This window comes from Marmota marmota, unplaced genomic scaffold, assembly GCF_001458135.2.
Source record: "Marmota marmota marmota unplaced genomic scaffold, marMar, whole genome shotgun sequence".
Taxonomy (NCBI): Eukaryota; Metazoa; Chordata; class Mammalia; order Rodentia; family Sciuridae; genus Marmota; species Marmota marmota.
The window spans coordinates 18,292,215-18,306,828 of record NW_025999913.1 but is presented as its reverse complement, the minus strand read 5'-3'; the positions used below and the strand labels follow the sequence as shown (position 1 = coordinate 18,306,828).

Sequence of the window (14,614 nt, the reverse complement as noted above, 5' to 3'; positions counted from 1 at the left end):
TCACGAGCGAAATCTAGATCTTTCCCTAATTTGTCCCAGCTGGGAATCGTAAGACTCCCTGAAAAGGCAAACCAAGGAGCCGCTATATCAGCTTTTCTCAAAAACATCTGCAAAGTGCTCTGCTTTACCTTAAGTCCTTTTGAACGTAGCAGCCCGTCCAGGGCCAACAAAATTGGGCTCGAAGAGGCAGTGCCCATAATGTCTCCAAAGATATAATGAAAGTAAAAATACAAATCCCCGCTGTCTCCTTATTTACAGGGGAGCGTCCTTTTTTCCGCTCTCTCTTTATTTACAGAGAGAGCGCCCCGCTATTTGCTTGCGGATTCCCACTTACCTGGGAACTTACTGGTGCACCACCCTGACTGCTGAAAGTTCTGGATCCTGGGTTCGAGGAATATAATTCCCCGTACGGGCCACCAATTGCCGCGACCCCTCGCCGGCAAGGGAAAACACGACACAGGATTCTTCTTTCAGCAGTTTATTCAGGCCTTGATTCAAGTATCATCTTCTAGTGACCCGTCGCCGAGCGCCCAAGCACAGCCTAATAAAGCCTCCAGCATACCAATCTTAAGCTGCCACGTGGACCTTTCTCATAGGGTGGTAAGGGATTGCGTGCCAATTCTCCATATTAGGAGTTGTTTATCACAGGCCACAGTGGAAGCCGGCGCCATCTTCTAATGGCGGCCATGGTCCAATTAGAACGGCTTACCACATCTGGGCATATGTTTTTCAGGGTTTCTAACCTTAATCCACAGGGAGGGGAACTTCAGGGAAATCCCAGCCCAGGTGCAGAAGCACAGCTGGGGCGAGGGTGGTGGGCAGCCCACACCCCCTTGTTCCCAGGGAATTCCAGATTCTATACAATTAAGCTTCAGCAGCTGAAGAATAGGGTCTGCGGTTCACTGTGGGGTCTCTCTGATGGAGCAGGAGTGTGAAACCTGGATTCCCCAACATGGCCCAGGGGCTCAAGGTCTCCGGCTCCCCCATGAGGTCTGGGGCTCCCTCCCACCCCTCAGAGGAATGCTGATTGCCCCAGGTGGACCTCCTCACAGCCACCTCCCTGCTTCTTTGGGCTTTCAAGGCCCTGCCTGCTGGGGCTCTGCCATCTACCACCACTGACCACTCCTCAGTTTTCTCCCTGTGGTCTTCTGGGCCAGCCCCGGGTCAGAGGCCACTGTTGTATCCGTATCATACTCAGAGATCTAAGACAAAGCAATACTGACAGAACTACCAACTAAGACCCCCACAATCAGAACAATAATCTGTAATATATCTTTTTCAAAAATTAACAGAAGAAAAACAGGATAATGAATATATGAACAGTATAGTTAAGAACACAGATACAATTCAGAGGTTAGTGAACTTTTTCAATTAAAGGCTGGGCAGTAAATATTTGATTTTGGATCCTATGTTTGCTACTATTGTAGTGCAGAAGAAGCCATGAACTATATATATAAACGAATTGCCATAATTATGTGTCAATAAAACTTTATTTGGAAAAGCAGGCAGTTGGCCATATTTGATCCAACAGCCATGGTTTGCCAACTTCTAATAATAGATACAGAAAGGCACGAAAAAACAGAAACAAATTCCTTTCATTTTATGAAGTTAGAAAAATAGCACAATAAACTTAAGAAAATAGAAGGAGGGGCTGAGGATGTGGCTCAAGCGGTAGCGCGCTAGCCTGGCATGCGTGTGGCCCAGGTTCGATCCTCAGCACCACGTACAAACAAAGATGTTGTGTCCACTGAAAACTAAAGAATAGATATTAAAATTCTCTCTCTCTCTCTCTTAAAAAAAAAAGAAAATAGAAGGAAACAGAGTTTTTTAAAGAATCAGAATTTAATGTCATAGGGAAGGAACCATACCATTGAGATGACAGACGAAGGAAGCTCCAAGCTGACTCTTTCAAAAGATTCACAAAATTAACAAACTCTATTGAGATTAATTTTGAGCAAAGGAATAACAGTATTTTGGGACAATGGCAGAAATGGAAAAGATTGACCATAACCTACATGCCTTGGACTTTTAGAAGACAGTAAAGTCATCAAACTATGAACAGCTTTAAAGTGTTGCCTCTCACACTGAGGTTTAGTCCACCATGAACTGACTTTCCCAATTAGAATGCACTTGACCTTCTGAAGATAAGGATTTACCCCTTTGGAGAATTCTGGAAAACTTCAAATAATGCCTCTGTGCTATTTTCTCTATTTGCCTTCTTTGTCAGATGCCTGGTAAATGGCTCTACTTTAGTCTCCTACCCGTTTCCTCCCTATCTTTCATTTGTCTGTGCTGTCTTCTCCATCCCTTCTTTGATTTATATTCTTCCACCTCAAGGATTCTCTCTTTGGATGTAACTAATCTGTAATTTAACATCTACATCGAATTTTACATTTCAATTACGATGTTTTTCATTTCTAGAAATGCTACCTTACTGTTTTATTTTTTAAAACCTTCCTGTCCATTACTTTAGTCTCATGTTCCTCTCTTGTATTTTCGATCGTTTTATTTCTTCAAATATATTAAGCCTCGTTATTTCGTGTTCTAGCTCTGACAACCCAGTGTCTGGAATGTTTGCAGGTCTGCTTCTGCCTGCGGTGGCTCCTCGATGTCACTCAGGGATTGTTTTCTCATAAGTCTAATGTGTTTAGACTGTGAGTTTGCATTTCCTGGAATGTTACCTGTGCAAATTACCTGTAGCTTGAGTCCTCTGGCTTCTCAGCCCCATGAGAGCCTTCCCAGCACAGAGCCACTTGTACTTTTTGTCACACAGTTTTTAGATCACAAAGGTGGAGTCGTTCATGAGATTTCCTAGCTACCAGCTGCGGCCCCTTCCTCCTACCTCTGCCTTTCACACCACTGTGAAAAGGTGCTGTCTCCTGCAGCACTTGCTCTGACAGCGGGGCCCATCCTGGCTCACTGGAAGCAGGACAGAGGCACAGACATGCAGGGTCAGAGCTGATTCCAAGGCCTGTGCCCTTCCTAGGATTTCTGTTTCCAGCTTTTCTGGATTCTCTCCATTCTTGTCAAGTCAGCAATGCATTAAAAAAGATTTAGCCATTAAAAAAAAAATTCCAGCATTTAAAAAATTGTTTTAGAAGGAGAATGATCCAGAATATTCACTTCCCCATGTTGCTGGGAATGGAGGTTTCTCAGCATCCTACAGGATCCGTTACTGCATCTAACAAGCCCGGCACATCATGGGAGCGGGTCAGCTCGCTTGAGGGCCCCCAGACTCTTCATGCACAGATGCATTCATTCCACAGCTGTTTACTAAGCACTGCCCTGACCCGTGCACCAAGTGGTGGAGGATCAAGGCAAGACCACAGGCCCTTCTGCAGCGTGGAGGAAGCAGGTGCTCTCTGGTCGAGTGCTCTTAGCTGTCCATCTCCCGCCTCTGGACTCGCCATCTCCATGTGGGGCCAGCACATCACGCTCCAGAGCACTTCAAAGCTTTTCAAAGATGTGAAATCATTCAACAGGAAATTGCATGTTTTTTTAAAGAAAGAAAATCATAACTTAGAGATAGGTGGCATTTAGTTTATGTAGGATGCAAATAGCTATGGGTTGCTATAGGATTCATGGTTTGGGTTTCCTTGAGATTTTCTTTACAGACGCCTTGAGGATCCATTTATGCCTTAGTAGAAAAGAAGGCTCAAGGCTACTTGCCTTAGGGCATTGTGATTACTCCTCTCAGTTTATAAATGGGAGGTATATAATGGTAATCTACTACTCTTTATTATTATTAACTCCTGAGACAGGTGGTGACATATAAAACGAACACCTTTCCTAAGCTCTGAAGTGAGAATGAAGAGATAAGGAAGGATTAAGTCAAGTAAGTGGAATCTACATGGTTTGGTGTGTGAGGGGGTGAGCAGGGTTCCTCTCATCCCCTAATATGTACACCATAATTTGGTGGTTGGAGGAGGTGAGGGGTTTCCTCTTACAGCCACTAGAAGCCCTTCCTCGCCCACCCACCTGCCTGCTTGGTGCTGGCATGGAACAACCCTGGACTACGTGCACAGTGGGCCAATGCTCTACCACTGCACCTGCCCCCATCAACGCAGCTGCCTGGGGTAGGCAGCATGGTGTGTGGACATGCAGAACTTGGCCATTGTGAGAGCCACCTCAACTCGGGGACTCACAGGCAGCAGGAGCGGTCAGCAATATCCATGTCCATATCCACGGAACCAAAGGTCTAGCTCTCTCAGGGAACCCACTGTACAGGCAGCAGCTCTCTTTAATGGACGTTTGCAGAACAGCTCCACGTTTCCCACACAGCTCTTCTGTCTTGAGAGTCTTCTGCCTTGAGAGCTCAAAACTGAACATGGGCAAGAGAGCTTGGTATCCTGCATGGCTGCTCTCTTCTGCATATAGCTGGCTTTTTTTATGTTGAGAGCTAAGCAGTTAGTTTTAGAATTTCTTTAATTGTCAAGTTTTTTTATTTTTAAATTTAATTCTCAAATTAGGCTTTTTTTCTATAGAAGCATTTTCCATTTTTTTGAATTTTTTTTTTTTACCTATTTACTTATTCATTTTTGGTACCAGAGATTGAACTCAGGGGCACTTTATCACTGAGCAACAATTTTATTTTGTATTTTATCTAGAGACTGGCTCTCACTAAGTTGCTTAGTGCCTCACTTTTGCTGAGCCTGGCTTTGAACTTGAGATCCTCCTGTCTCAGCCTTCCAAGCCGCTGGGATTACAGGTGTGTGTCACTGCACCCAGCTTTTACTTAATTTCTTAAAAAAAAACATTATTAATTGCCAATGGACCTTTAATTAATTAATTAATTTATTTATATGTAGTGCTGTGCCGCAGTCCGGCTGCAGCAAAATAACTGGGGGGTGACGAATAACTTGTGTACGTTGATACAGCAGGAGTGGAAGCCGTTTATTGTAGGACAACAGAGGTATTTATCCATTCCACACAGCTTATCTTAATTAGCATAAACTCGATACATCAGTCAACCAATAAGGAATCTCCACACTTAATGGCTCGCTGGTGTTACTTCATAAACCACTCCCTCTGGCATATTGCCAGGCGCCATCCAGACTTGTTTACAGACTCCAACATTTTAATTAATTAATTTATATGTAGTGCTGAGAATTGAATCCAGTGCCTCACACATGTTAGGCTACTGCTCTACCACTGAGTCACAATCTCAGCCCTGGCTTTTACTTAATTTTTGAACAACAAATTTTCCATTAATTCATTCATGAAATAACTAGTTAGTGCTTCCTATGTACCATTGTCTATCTAGGTACTGGTAAGATGTTGCTAAGTAATAACACAATCCTTTCTCTTAGGGAATTCATACGTATATGATTCCACAGAGATTAAACATATATAAGGATTTATAATTAAACATATACAAAGATTTACCATTATAATTGGTATAATCTATGGAGGAAAAATATGTAATATATGTGGGGGGTACTTATCTTTCCTCTGGAAATGACATTTAAGTTGGGACTTGAAGTACCCATTGGATGAGCCAAATAAATGGCAATGGCAGATGGGGGTCAGAAGGTATGTCCAAAGGGATATGAGAAGACGTGGAAGGACAAGCTTCAACCTAGGAAAAGCTTAGGGAGAATTGGAGGAGGAGAGGTAGGAATTAAGGCAATAGGGACTTTATATTCAGGGCTTTGAAGTCAATGTGGATGATGTTGCGTTTCATCTAAGAAAAATGATAAGCGCTTGAAGAGTCTTAAATAGAAGTGAAATGAATCCATTTTCTTTCCCTGCCAACCTCTCAAGCTGGCTGTTGTGCGGAGAATGGACAGTACAGAAACAAAACCCAAGACACAGTGCTCTCACTGGGGATGGTGCCCTGAATTTGGAAAGTGGAAATGGGTTTGGAGACTCATATGCTTTCAAGATACAGTTGAGAAGTAGAATTGGTAGAACTTGGTGACGGGCTAAAGAACCCTTGTCAACCTAGGGTGTGGTCTGGTCTCAGCACGGTGTTACAAAAAAACATTTATTATTTGGGTAGAAAAACAGAATTTGAAAGCATTCAGGAGGTTTCCTCTGGCTCTTGAGGAGGCAACAGTGCCTTGGTGGCATTATTTGTGCAGCAGAACTTCTTTCAGAGTCCTTGTTGGCCATCCCTCTCATTCTCAATGCCTGTCACAAACTCAGGGAAAGTCGTAAAAGTGCAACTTCTCCTGTCTTTGTCTGTGTGCTGGCCCGCGTCCCCAGCACCCCTAGGAAGTGGCTTTGCACTTTTCTTCAGTCCCTTGTGAGGAGGGTTTACCTAACTTCTCTGGCATCTTCCCTCCGCCTCTTCTTGCTCACTGCTAAAAGATTCTGCAAAAGAAAAAAGAGCCCCAGAACCAGTCCAGCAAGCAGCAGGGGAGGGAGAGATATTGCAAATATGTGACCTCTTTGTTGTTGCTGTGGCTGCCGGCTGTTTCCGTGTTAAATGTGTGAGGATGAGAAAGGCTTATGCTCCAGCTTCGAGCACACGAGTGGAGTCTGTTTGTGGAGAAAAGGAGTATAGGAAAATAGGAGGTCTGAGAACACATGAGACTATGTGGTCAAGGAGTGGCACCCCTTTCTCCACAGAAAGGTCTTAACTGGGCCTCTCCAGAAATCTTCACCATGGCTCATTTTAGGACTGTCAGCAAAAGAGTCTCTGCAAAAGAGTTCAATGTAGATAAACTTCCTATTTCCATGTCGCCCTGTTTTACCCGGCCACTGGCAGGGAAGATACCAGCACTCTAGGTGCTGGACACCCCCTTACTAGTTTTCACAAACGTATCCAGTATAGATTTGCAGAAATGAGCAAACAAGGCCTCTGGCCTTGAGCTGGGCTTCACAGAGAAGTCTACATTTTTAAGATAAGTTACTAATTGGGCTCCATGGTAACAGCTGGCAGGGGGAGGAAAGAAAGGGGAGAAGAAGCTCCCCCCTTCTCAGGTGTGGTCCTTGAAGGGTTAACTTGCCCACAACAGTGAAAGAAAAAGCTGCTTTTATGTGAACTTCTGCAGACAGTGAACTTCTGAGCCTCTCCCCTTACATGCTGGGTATAAAACTTTGAAACTCCCTGAACTCGGGGTTCGGAGGATTAATTGATTACAGCAAAAGCTGTGCCCTCTGAACCTGGCTGCAGCCAAATAAAACTGTTTCCTGCTGTCTTCAGTGCCCTGCCTCATCTGTCCTACAATAGTCATGGAGTCCAGGCTGCCTTCTAGATGGTCTGGAGAAGTCATTCAGGAGCAGCTGAATGCCTGGAGCTGCCTTTACTGATGAAAGTTGATGATTATGTTTTCAGGAATATCGAACATAGTCATTATTAAAAATTAAATTGAATAAAGTACAATTAAAGATAACAGATATTCCAAGTTCATTGCCACCTACGTGTCACTGTTATCTCTGCTCTGCAGGTGACTTAAGTGTATTCTTCTGCAATTTCACAGCTCTTGCCTTTGGTGATGTCAATCTGGAATCTGAAATTGGCCATGTCTGGAGTCAACTACAGTAACTGGTAAATGCTATGAATCAAGGCCTTTCCCTCATCACTGAGAGCCAATAGCTAAGCACTTATCACCAAGTCCTGTGCAAAAAGCAGCTCAGGAGACAAATGTGGGCTGGAGACACCATCATGAGAGGCATCAGAATATAGAGGTGGGCAGCTTCTTGGGCTGGTGACAGGTCCTACACACAGAAGGAGGCTGTGCTGGTTCAATGCTCTGCTGTTGCCATCTTGAATTCTTTAGTTTTGGACAAGGACCATGCATTAATTTTGCACGGGGCTGTCCCAGGTGGTAGTGAGTTTTGGGTGTTTGGGGGTATTGGTGTTTAGTCCTCTGCCTTCCATTCCTCAAAACAGATGTCCTGTCCTCCTAGCTATGTGGTGGCACGTTTTCACAGCTACTTTCTGCATCTGTCCCTCAACCTCTATATCTCTGCAGCCAGCCAGCCTTCATATTTTCCCGTTTTCTTTCTGTATTGTTCTTTTCTCTTGGGCATTCTTCTGAAAACCGTTAACTTTCAAGGAATTGATGTATTCCTTGACTTTAATAAAAACAGTTCTGCCTCAGACCACAATGCCCCAGACATATCGGTATGTCAGTGGCTAAGGATATTCTGGAGTGAGAATTGCTTTCAACCCGTGAACGTGACCTGAGGCAAACTTCTTTGGTTTCTCTACACTTCAGTTTCCTCATCTGAGAAACAATAGTATTTTCTTCTGAAGGTTACTGTAAATGCTAAATTAGATAATTTATGTAAAGTGCCCAGCAGAAAGAATGCTGGTAGGTGGCTAAGTGTTCAATGAACGGTGGCTATTATATTTAGGCGGACACTGAAACTTGGACCTGGCAAGGTCTTGGGAGGAAGCTGGCTGCAAGACTTCAGGTTATAAAGGCAGTCTTCCTGGTCCCACGGGATGTACATCCCAGAGTGGACTGAACAACTCTTTACTGAGGTTCTTAATATTCTCGAAACTCTTCTCTGCATCCGCCTACAGGCTGACTTGGCAAAACGCAAGGATGGGATGCAGGCTCTGGGCACTGCCAGCCCTTTGGTTTTCTCGTGACAAGCCCCATCGGTTCTTGCATAAAGTGAGGCGCATGGCGCTCAACGTACAGCAGAATCCTTTTCCCAGCTCCTAGCAAGGCGCCTGGCATACAGCAGGCGTCCCTTTGTGCAGTTGTCGTCTGAAAGGGTCGCCGGCCGCACTGCACTCCCAGCCCCCAGCAGCCCTGAAGCTCGGCTGGAGACTGCGTGCCAGGCCTGGTCCACACTGGGCGCGCGCCGCGGTTTCCATGGAAACGGAGAGAAATAACAACGAGGCTGCGGGCAGGGCCAGGGAGGCGCAGAGGCCACGGCGGCGGGGACAGCTCTAGCTAGCGGCAGCCGAGGTCACCTGGCCGTCCAGCCTGCGCCTGCCCCCCACGGCCCCGGAGTCGGTAGGTACAGCCGCGGCGGGCGCCTGGGGACCCTGGCCGCCCCGCCCTCCGGCTCGCCCCAGCGCTGCCCAGCGAGCTCCGCCACCCGGAGGCGCTGGTCAGCCAGAGGGCGAGGGTCCTGCACGCTCGAGCCTGGGCGCTTGCTCCCCCTCCCTCTTAGCGCGTTCCACATACTTGACTTTTAGCAGAGTCTAGGCAGCTCCAGCCACGGTTTTAATTGCTTTATTTTGGGAGCGGACCAGAGAGTGTAGGTGAGGGAGCAAGAGAAAAGAAATGTAAGCTGTTTGGAAACAGTTGTTGACGTGATGCTAGAAGCCGAGTCCCGTCATATTCACACTCTATGCGAGTGTGTTCCCACCTCCCTCCCTCCCGTCCCGTCCCAACTCGGGCCAGGAGTGTAAAGCCCCCAGCGCAGCGCCCGTCCCGAGGTGGCACACCTGGATTCTGCAGGTGGCTTGCGAAACAGGTGTCGCTCGCTGCGAGCGCTGATTGGCTGTGCACGCCGTGGGGAACTACTTGAAGGTCCACCCGTCCCGCAGCCTGCAGTGTCTCCGCCGAGTGCGCTGGGGCGCAGAGCCGTCCCCTCTCCTCTACCTGGGGTTTCTCACTTTCCCGGTCCTTTCAGGAGGCGACCCACTCCGGTGCGCAGCGGGGCCGCGGGGGCAGAGAACGAGCCTCCGCCTGGAGCCAGCTGGGGAGGCGTCCCGCGGGAAAATGAGCGGCAGCAGCGCCAGGTCCAGCCACCTGTCCCAGCCGGTGGTGAAGAGCGTGTTGGTGTATCGCAACGGGGACCCGTTCTTCGCGGGACGCCGCGTGGTCATCCATGAGAAGAAGGTGTCCAGCTTCGACGTCTTCCTGAAGGAGGTGACCGGCGGCGTCCAGGCTCCCTTCGGGGCGGTCAGGAACATCTACACCCCGCGGACCGGCCACCGCATCCGGAAGCTGGACCAGATCGAGAGCGGGGGCAACTACGTGGCGGGGGGCCAGGAGGCCTTCAAGAAACTCAAGTGAGTGGTCTCGCCCTCCACCTCCGCTTGCTGTGCTCCAGGGTGGGTGGGTGACGAGGAAATGAAAGACCCCCGCGCGCCCTGTCCACTTCTCTTTGGGTGGAGCGGCTGTGACTTGGCCATGCGGTGGTGGGGAGGAGGTTGAAACTGGGACTGAAGAGGAATTTCACTGGGTAGCCCTAGATACAGACTTAAGATTTGTGTATAAGCAACAATAAATTTAATTTTAAAAAGTATCTTTGCACGGTTTAGTGACCAAATAATACTTCTGCATTTTGTTTGGCTTTTTCCCCCTTTCTTCTATTTTTGCCTTTTATTTTTGAATCCATGTTTTTAGTTTCAGTAAAGATTTCTTAAAAATTGCTTACAAGTATTGGACACTAAATTATCACTAGAAGAGAAACCTGCTCTGCACCCCACCCCCCACATTGTTTAAATTCTTTCAACTTTCATTCCAAGTAGAATGGACCAAACTCCACTTCTGTGACCCTCCTCCACCACCTGCCAGCTCAGGTCATAACTATGACGCTTGGGAAAGGCTAGTGCTGCCTCCAGCACCTCGGTTAGACTTACAAGGACAGGGGTCAATTTCCCAGTTCCTGGCAGGCAGCCAGGTTATAGTAGATGTTCCATGAATTAGCAAATTGTGCTTAGGTCTTTGTAAGGAACCAAGATGAAGGAGACAAGACTCCTTGTCTAGGGGTTTGCAGTCTAGCAGGAGAGATGACATGCACATGATAATTTTAATGCAAACGACAAAAGAAATAAAGTGCAACTGGAAGAACAAAATTATGTTGGGGTTGAGAGTTGGTGGGGGTGGGCATTATGGGACAGGTGGATTTTATAATCTGTTTCTTTACAACTTTTCTGAGATATATTTTGTATAGCTTAAAACCTACCCATTTCACTGATTTTCAGTGTATTCACTCATTTCACTGATTTTTCAGCATCCCAGAGTTGTGCAACCCTTACTGCAAAGTAATTTCAGAACATTTCTATCACTCTCCTAAAGAAGCCTTTGCCTTCCAATTTCCCAATCCTGATAACCACTAATCTACTTCCCATCTCCATGGACTGGTCTATTCTGTACCTTTCACATAAATGGAATGATACAATATATGGTCTTTTGTGTCTTACTTATTATTTTTTTTACCATGAGCTTCCAAGTTTCATTCATGTTGTAGAATGTATTAATATGTCATTCTTTTTATTTTTGAATAACGTTCCATGTTGCACATGTAGCACATTTGCTTGCTCATTAAGCAGTTGATGAATATTTGGGTTGTTTCACTTTTTTGGCTACTATGGATAATGCTTCTATGAACATTTGCTTATGAGATTTTATTTCTCTTGAGTATATATGTAGGCGTGAAATTGCTGGTTCATATGCTAATTATATAGTCCATGGTTTTAAAATTGAACGTTTAAATTAAAGTTCATCTTGGACTCCAGGATAGCAACCAATAAATAGAAATGTTTATCATAAATCTATTTTTCAATTTTGTTTTTAACTGTATAGAAAACTGTTTCCAAATATCACTAACATTCTGTAATACCATCCTTCCCTACCTAAGTTTGTTCAAGCTGAGTTATAGGTGTTCTGTTTTCTGTTACACCAGGCATTCTTTGTGTGGAAGGTGAGGGATACACTTGGATTTATTTTTCCCTTCTGTGAAACCTCCCTTAAGTATGCTTTCTCTAACTTTGTAGAAAAGGGCTAATGGAACTGCATAAAAGAAATCTGGAGCTTTCAACAGATGACTTGAGACTTTTCTGTCCTTTAGCTGTGTCCTCAGGCAAGTCCCTGGGCCTAGGAGTCAGCTTCCTAATTCAGAACAGGAACACAACCTTTCCTGCCTTACAGGGTTGTTGTAAAAGTGAATGCTGTGGATGAGCATGTGGTTGGTAAATACCCAAGTGTTATATAGATTATGGCATTTCTTCATATAAAGTAATTTATGTAAAGTAATTTCATGGAAATAGAAATCTGGCTCAGAATCTAGGAACAGCTGAAAATTATAGACTTATTTTAGTAATTCACATTTTCTTATGTTGATTTGGCACTACCAACTCACAAGATAAAATGACATAGTTCCAGACCAAATAGAAATTGCACTCCCAATCACTTTAAATGGGCATGTAAGGGATTTGCTGGCTATTTTTGCTTTCAATTCACACGAAACAACTGGGTTTGTTAATAGGGACTGGGGTTAGTTTTCCATGCTGACAGATGACTAGTTTATCTGTGTCAAAGTCACAGTATTTGTGTTATAATGATAGATGCCAAGAAGATCCAAATGCTGAATCTGTTTGAAGCTTAGCACTATAAGTTTGTGTAACAACTGAAGCAACTAGCAGAACAAAAGACAGTTCAAAATGTATTGAGGGTGATGTGTGGGCTTTCACTCAGATCCAAAATGATGCTGGGGAAGACAGCAAAATATTTTTCAAATGGAAATGACCACATTACTGCTGGATTTTTTTTTACTTCAGTTTTTCTAATAGTTCTGAAACCATATCTAAACCTCTGGTAGTTATTAAGCCTTTATTTTACAGCAGAGGATTCTAGAGACGGTTTTCCCCCAAATTGTCCCCATAATCTGGAAAACATGGACTTTACTTTCTGGAGTTGAGTCTACCACATTAATCTTGTGGATTTGAGGCCACTTTCCTGCACATGGTAGAGCATTTTGCTGTTATCCTAGAAATAGGTCCGTGCATGTTCACAGAAGGCTCATTTTATTGCTAAGATGGGGGAGTGTTCATATTGTCTTATGTAACTAATGTTTAATAGAGAAACATGACAATTTACAGAGGTATCAGTTAGGTAAAGTATACTGTCAAAAAAAGCAAACAACAGCACAACAGCAGTCATGATAAAACATTTCTATAGCCAAAGTTAATTCTAATAGAACTCCTTTTTTTTTTTTGGTAATTTGGCAATTACAGTAGTTGAAATAGTGTCTGTCTCTACATCTATGGCTCTGAGATCAATGCTAGATTTATGCTTTTTATATTAAAATGTTTATTTGCACCTTTTGTGTATAAGGCACAGTTTAGGAATCATTTAAAACTGAAGCCAGGTCATAGCAATGGATGTATAGCTTAACCTCAAAAAAATGCAAAGTTTTCAGGTTGTGCTTACTCAATAGCTAATGAATTATCACCGGTTAATACTTGTGGCAAACAGTAATGGATTGATAGGAGTCTCCAGAGGTTAACTGGTCCACCCTTCTGGTTCCAAGCTGCATGATTGAAACCCTCCCACATGACCAAGCATTTCTGGATCATGAAGTGCTTTCACTGGGAAAATGGTTTTTCCGCCTTACCCAGCTGTTACTTTAATATACACAGTCAGTACTTCCTTTGACCTAAAGTTCATGATTAATGGAACTGCTAAGAAGCTTTACACATAAGCCATTCTTTATTAAATTATATTAGAACTAGAAATATAGTACATATAGTGAGCGGCTATTAAGGGGGTAATATTCCCTAATGGAATATTTGAACTTGAAGTTCTAGGTGGATAAGTGTTGGCTCTGGTGGTGTTGCTGAAAGCAGTTCTTACTGATCTAACACCTATTGATTTTTGCCTTAGGCCTATGCATTTCTTATAACTTACTTTACTTTTTAATAATGCTTGAAATTTACATAACTGACTTAAAACCTATAAAAGCAACCCTGACTGTTTGTTTTTTTCCCCCCCCCAGTTACTTGGACATAGGAGAAATCAAGAAAAGACCAATGGAAGTTGTTAATACAGAGGTAATACAAATTCTATTTTGTAAGTTCAAATAAATAATAGTACAATTTTGGGGGGTTTGTTTCTTAGGATGTGTCTCAGAGATTCGGATGACATTATAATTATAAAAGATAAGTTCTCAAATGTATTTAAATGGGACATTATCTGTTTTAGGGAAAAGAAAATTCTTTAGGACGCTGTCAGAATTTACAACACTGACAGGCATCTTAGTCATGAAGGATTAGATGGAACTCGTCCGTCATTTTCCAGGCACATGCGTCCTGGTGGAAATCCATAGACACTTTTCCCATCCAATGTGGGAGGATTCTGAGCTTGCTCCTGACAGTGCAGTGTTTGAAGCCGGCAGGACCCCTCTGACTGCCCCCGAGGCTGACAGAGGGGACACTGGATACCCCATGCTGGCTTTGCTATGGTATGGGAACCCAGGACGCCTGCCCTTTCCCCTGTCTTGAAGTTCACTGGAGTCTGGCTGGGAGAAGCTTGCATGAAGATTCAAAAAGATATTCAAACCACTCTTTCCACGAGCTTCTGAAACCTGCTGGGGTTTTCCGTGGGTTCGGCAGGATGTATTCCTCCATTTGTGGATGAAAAATAGTTTAGAAACAGTTGAGGGAGAATGACTATGAGTGTGTCGGGACAGGGGAGGCTGTAGGCAGACCCAGCCTGGACTCTGTCCAGCAGCCCAGTCTGTGGTCACTCTCCCCACTGGGCCCCAAAGAAACAAGCATTCCTGCTGTGAGGGACTCTGCCAGCCAAGACACAGTGTGGCTTAGCCAGAGAGACCCTCACCCCCCTCTACTCCCCCCTGCCCCACACAGTTAGAGAACAGGCACATGAAGGAAATTCTGATTATGCAGTACGTGAAGGACAGGGGCTTAAATCCACCATTCAGATGTTTTGGGGAAAGAGGTGCTATTCTCCAG

The 14,614-nt window shown here is 44.6% G+C and overlaps 1 protein-coding gene across 1 annotated transcript in view; it reads left to right on the top strand.

The window, feature by feature from the left end:
- The first annotated feature begins 8,770 nt into the window (after positions 1–8,770).
- Dcdc2 (doublecortin domain containing 2) overlaps positions 8,771–14,614 on the top strand; it is a 127,177-nt gene continuing 121,333 nt past the window's right edge. Inside the window, exons 1-3 of the mRNA XM_015494068.2 lie at positions 8,771–8,921; positions 9,547–9,928; positions 13,639–13,693. Coding sequence (XP_015349554.1) covers positions 9,636–9,928; positions 13,639–13,693 — 348 coding nt within the window. The 5' untranslated portion in view covers positions 8,771–8,921; positions 9,547–9,635. The remainder of the gene's footprint in view (positions 8,922–9,546; positions 9,929–13,638; positions 13,694–14,614) is intronic.